Raw genomic sequence first — 6000 nt, 5'->3', positions numbered from 1 at the left:
ATTAAAAAATAATTTATATTTTTTTTTGTTTTTTTTAAATACCGAATAAAACATCCTGCTAATAAAAGGTAAAATGAGGATGGGAGGCCGCTTTTCTATAAAATCACCGGGCCGCTTGAAAAGTTCCAGCACGCCACTGACAGTATTAATCAGATTTGGTTCCTAGCGACTTTAATTTTGGTTTCAATACCTAAAAAAAATTATGTGTGGAAAGCGTTTTTATCAAAGGATGAGTACATAACAGCTGTGGAATCGTATTTTGCAGCCCTTCCTGATTCTCCCTGAGGGATGGAATTTATAAATTGAAAGCTCATTGAAACAAGTCTATTGATGTTCAGGAAGACTATACTGAATAATAAAGTGTATTTCAAGTCATAGAATTGTGTTTTTCTTATCGAACCGCAAAACTTATTGAACAACCTAGTATATACCTCCGCGCAGTCCCGGCGCTGGGATCGCCAGCACTCATGTGGGCTGCCCAAAACTAGCATAAACGCCATTCGTTTTTTTAAATTAGTATTTTGTATAATACCAGCAGAAAAAAAGCTTATTTTTCCTTTTGCGCTTCCTAAAAAAGCGTGCTTGCCTGCAGTGCATCGCTTGCAGCTCCGTTAAGATTGTAGCTTGTCGTTCATTTATGCGCTGCGAAGCATGGCGAAGCGCGTAGAACAAGGTTGCTACGAATTTTCTTCATGTAGTTAAATATAACCGCGCTTTTCTGTGCGAAGCAACGCGCGGCGCAACAAAGAGAAGCGGTCGGGATAGCAACTGTAGAATCCTAGGCGAAGAAATTCCCTTCGGCGCGCTTCGCGTTGCACTAATGGGCGGGGATTTGCAGAAGCCATGCAGAAACTTTTGTTTGAATTTCGTTTGTCGACTACTTTCGACGTTCCTCGTACTGAAAAAACCTTCACTAATATCCTAATATCGCTAATGTTCATGTTCAGTAGTTCTATTGGTATTTGTATTTAGACTTGTTGTATTTTGTTTGTTTTATTTTGATTGTCCAAAATTGTAAAGAAGTGTATGATACTTCGGATAAGAACTACCACAACCAGATGGGGTTGTGGTGGGAATACCAAATGGGTCAAATAGAAGGGGGGAATTTGGGTACTCAAATTCCCCCCTTCTATTTTACATCTAGATAATCTATTCTCACTAACTCCTTATTTTTATAATTCCAACACACTGATGTTAGCTGTTATCATTGCTTGTACTATAAACAACTATAAATTTAGTAGCTGTGTAACCAACTTTTCATGATACTTCAAGTTCCATTGACAATTGTTGTCTTGACATCAGACAGATTCGCTTTTGATATCTCACATCTTAGTTGCCTGTCAGCTCTTGTAACATAATGACCTAATTTGTTACCTTTGACCCACTTACAACGTGTGGGAGTCATATGTTATCCTGGGGCCGTATCCTTAGGGATTATATCCATCCTTTGGAATTTGCTATGTTAGCATTTTGATGTGACTTTTAGTCCATTTTTGAAAGGCTTTGACCTTCGTATTTTTTGGTTGGCTCACCATGTTCTTGTAAGTATAACCAAACTTTGCTTCTACCTTGGTCATCATTTTAAGTTTAACATTTTGATAATTAATATGGTTATACTTATTTTAGGCAACACTGATGATGCTCTTTTTAGAGCGAAAACGTTTTGTTCGATGTTTGTAGCCCTATAGGGCTTTTTAAAATAATATACCTTTTACCAAGACCAAAATTTTTTATTAAATTTTACTTGTTTGAAAATTAGTTTTAAAATGTATTTGATTTTAAAAATTACTCGTTTAGTTATTTGCATAATTAACTATTCTAATTGGGAAATAAGCCGCAATTTAACTTGAAAAATGATTTTATTGACGTTTTGCCTTCCACCTTGGACGTCGTTATCAAAATACAAAATATTAACGATATTTTTAATAAGAGTATTTTGATAACGACGTTCGAGGTGGAAGTCGAAACGTCAATAAAATCATATTTTCAGTTAAATTGTGGCTTATTTTCCAATTAGAATAGTTAATTACATACGCGCGCCGCGCGCCGTGCTTCGCAGCGCATAAATGAGCGACAAGCTTTACGGTTATCGCCGGCCCTTGTTCACTCACCGTGCGCGACAAGCTTCGTCATTGCTCTTGAATAACCCTGTACCTGTACGTATATCTGGTCGTCTAACTTCAGGTCTGAAAGATGTTTGTTATTGAATGACGTAATAGTAGCAAGTGTCACTCGTCTCGTTTGATCAATGAACCGTCAGAAACAGAATAAATTCACATGAGCTAAAGGAAAGTGCGGTTGAATTATTCCGGTTATTGCGTTGAAGATTTTGCTTAAAATGTACATGCATGAATGAAAAATCATGTTTAAATCAAGGAAATGGGACGTGGGTGTACAAGCATTACCAAAGCCCATCGATTCACTTTTTACATTGTGAGTATTTTAAAAATTAAAATCATTTCTTTAACATTATGATGGGATGTGTTTTTTATACTTTTTACAATAAATAACTAGAAATAATATTTGAACTATGACCTTAGTAAATGCTAATTGAAGATTTTAAATGTTTTACGTTTTACAGAATTTATTCTCGTTTAAATTATTTAAAAATATTAAAATATTTCTATAATAATCAAATTTTCACATTAAATATTTATTTATTCCCTTAATTTATCATGTCACACTTTATTTTGATTTTTTTTTAAGTTGTTATTCTCTAGCTGTTATACCGTAAATCGTATATAATATTTATAGAATACCTATTATAGTTTAAGTACTTTATTGTTACATCCTAATTTTCACTTTTGATATAATATTATCTAAAAGTACCTAAATAAGTTTAACAAATTTCGATTAAATCATATTCTAACTACATACCTACATATCTTTCCCAAACCAGCCATGAATATTTCTGTGTTAATAATATATCTCATCATCATCATTATTTTCTTTGCCTTATCCCTATATGGGATTAGCTTTCCTAATTATCTCTCTCCATAAGTTTCTATCGTGGGTCATACCAGGATTAAACCCCTTTACTGACATGTCCTATCTAATCTTCTCTCCCTAGGTCTTCTTTGGTCTTCCTCTCCTACTCGTTCCTGAAATCTGCAGATCAGTGATTCTTCATATTGGCTGATTAACTTCTTGACATTGAATATGACCACACAATCTTAACTAATACTCTCTCATTTTGCCATCAACTGGTGCCACCCCTAGACTTCCTGTCCCTAATTAGGACCCCTTGTCCTAACACTAATTGTTATTCCCTCGTACATATCTCTTCTCAATATTTACATATTCACCAAGCACTCCGTTCTTTTTGAAAGCCAACCACAGAATCTCTCGAGGAACACTATTATATTATGCTTTGTCAAGATCAATGAATACCATAATATGAGCATTTGTTTCTTTATTCCAGTATTTTTCTATCAACTGCCTTATAATAAAAATTGCATCTGTTGTAGATCTGCCCTACATACAGCCAAATTGATTATCGGATTTTTCAGTTTCTTGACACATCTGCCTATCAATTACTCTCTCCCATATTTTCATGGTGTGACTAAATAGTCTTATGGCCCTGTAGTTTATTTATTGTTGTATATCTTCCTTGCTTTTGTAAACAGGTACTAATATAGTGCTTTTCCATTCATCTGGCATTTGTTAAAACTTTCATAATTTTATTAAATAAACCTGTTAACCAACTTGTTCCTGTCTCTGCTAATCCTCTCCACATTTCCCCAGAAATATCATCTCTTCCAACTGCTTTTCCTTTCTTTATTTTTTGAAGTGCTCCCTCCTCCACTTCCCTGTTTGTTATTTTGATGACTATTGCTGTTACTATCTCCGTTAATTCAAGTGGTTTTCTGTCAAGTTTTTCTTTTAATAAACTGTCAAAAGTACTTTTTCCATCTCTTTTTGACATCTTTTTCGTGAATTAGTATTTTATTATTTTCGTCTTGGATACACCTAATCTGATTAAAATCTTTTGCTTTCTTTGCTCTATGTTTGGCTATTTTGGTAATCTCTTTGATAAAAAGCACTTTCAGTCTTATATATTTGCATTCTTGCTAAATTTTTAGTTCTTATAAAATATCTGAGCTCCTGAATTTACAAGAAGTATTTTTTATTCTCGAATGAAGTTTGTAGTAGATTAAAAAATGTTGTACCTGTAATACTCTAGAAATATGTATATTCATTGGGCCTTCTAAGTTAGTTTATAGTATTGAGGATAGTTGTAGTACATTAATTTTTCTTCATATTGTATAATTTCTACATAGAGTAGTATATTTCTTCTCTTAAATTATGTATTACACAAACACAAGTAGGTATGATTCTGCAATATTTACATTTTTTTGTCAGCCCGCAAGTTTGGCTAAGATCCAATATAAAAAGTGTACTTATTGATTTTTTGGACCAGTTATCCTTTCACTAGTGTTGCTCAGTAAGTGTTACAAGATCAAGTGGGAGATCTTGAATTTAGAGAATGTATTAAGTCTGAGTTAATCAATAATTCACTTTACAATCCAAAACAATCACACCATGACATTTCACGCCGATGTCTCTTTGTAGTATGTACTGTGTAAGAATGTAAGTGTTTTTTTCAGTCATTGCAATATATTGACACAAAATTCACTTGTTCCTAAAACGCTTTAATAGCCCAGTAAATGAATGTGATATATACGGCAAAATTTGGATTCAGGTTCTTTCTAACCTCCACTTCAAAGTTGAACTTGTTTCGTAGGTTGCTTTTGCTTGGGGTGTGAAAGTCACCCCTTCTCGGGGTGAAACGATATTCGTTTAAGATAAGTGCGAAAATGGATAAATTGACCAATTTTAAGCAACTTTTGTTATATAGAGTTTTTTAATTAAATCAGTACTTTTCGAGTTATTTGCGAGTGAAAATGTGTATTTTTGAAGAACAAAAAAAAAACACGTTTTTAGGCGGTTTTTCGTAAATTACTCAAAAATTAAGTTTTTGTTATCGAAAAAAATATTTTTATCACAAATGTAGCTTATAAATAACGAAGAAAACGGTGTATTCATGAAGTCTACAGACCTAGTAAAAGGAAAGTTGAAGCTCATGAAAAATATGATCTCATTCATCAAATACCAAATCGAATATTTCAACGTGAAATAACCAAAAAATTAAGCACTTTTCGGCGAAAACTCATTTAAATCTTTTTAAAGTGTGTAAAAAAGCTTTATTTTTATTTTTTACAAAAGTTTCTAGCAACAAAACTAAGCGAGTTAAGCTCAAAATAAAGTTGGCCCCTTTTTTTTGGTAAAAACGATCGTGAAATTCTCCCCCTATTTAGCACCCCAAGTGAAATTAATCGTTACTGCTTTACTATTTACTTTACTTTTATATTTTGTATATGAGCTGTAAGTTTCACCAGTTCAAAGTGCTTCTTTTGAAAGGGTTGTAGTGGAAAGGGCTTGAACGAGTCACTAATCACGAGTGTATCCAAAAGCCATATCTTAAACATATTTTGTCTTACAGAAAAACAAATAAAACCAGAATATTTTACAAAAGTAAAACCTGCATTTTTTTACTCTTTGAGATTTTTCTTATCACTAATACTTTTTAAGTTATTTTGAAAAATGGAACATAGAGAACAAAGGATGTTCGCGGAGTAGTGGCCCTGTTCATTCTTTAGCATTATACTGTGATGGTGATGTATAATTGAGTTGTCAATATTGCTCCATGAAAAATATTAATGTATGTATTCTGTTGCTGTGCCTATTTTTTATAAGTAGTCCAAATATGGTCTTTTATATGAAAATTCACACACTTATAATTTTAATTGCATATATTACTTAGATAATAATAATTGCATTCTTGCACTTCTTAAAGACCTTGGTATTACCCAAATTGGAGATATTGGTACAATTAAAATGTAAAATATTCTTCGGCATCAAAATTAATGAATTCCAGTGCAACATTATTATTGTATAAAAAGGTTCTGAAAATGTTTTCACGTGGCGTGTCTAAGTAAA

The 6000-nt window shown here is 32.9% G+C and overlaps 1 protein-coding gene across 2 annotated transcripts in view; it reads left to right on the top strand.

Annotated features, from left to right (window-relative positions):
• The first annotated feature begins 1324 nt into the window (after positions 1-1324).
• Positions 1325-6000, top strand: part of LOC114327915 (protein AMN1 homolog) — a 42990-nt gene continuing 38314 nt past the window's right edge. Inside the window, exon 1 of one of the 2 annotated variants that reach the window (XM_028276631.2) lies at positions 1325-1541. In XM_028276631.2, coding sequence (XP_028132432.1) covers positions 1534-1541 — 8 coding nt within the window. In that variant the 5' untranslated portion in view covers positions 1325-1533. Of the gene's footprint in view, positions 1542-2237; positions 2434-6000 lie in introns of those variants that run through there. The other variant, XM_028276630.2, reaches the window with a different exon arrangement.

Source organism: Diabrotica virgifera, chromosome 3 (genome assembly GCF_917563875.1).
Source record: "Diabrotica virgifera virgifera chromosome 3, PGI_DIABVI_V3a".
In the NCBI taxonomy this organism is placed as follows: domain Eukaryota; kingdom Metazoa; phylum Arthropoda; class Insecta; order Coleoptera; family Chrysomelidae; genus Diabrotica; species Diabrotica virgifera.
Note: the sequence above shows the minus strand (reverse complement) of the source record. Positions and strands in the feature narration are given on the sequence as shown.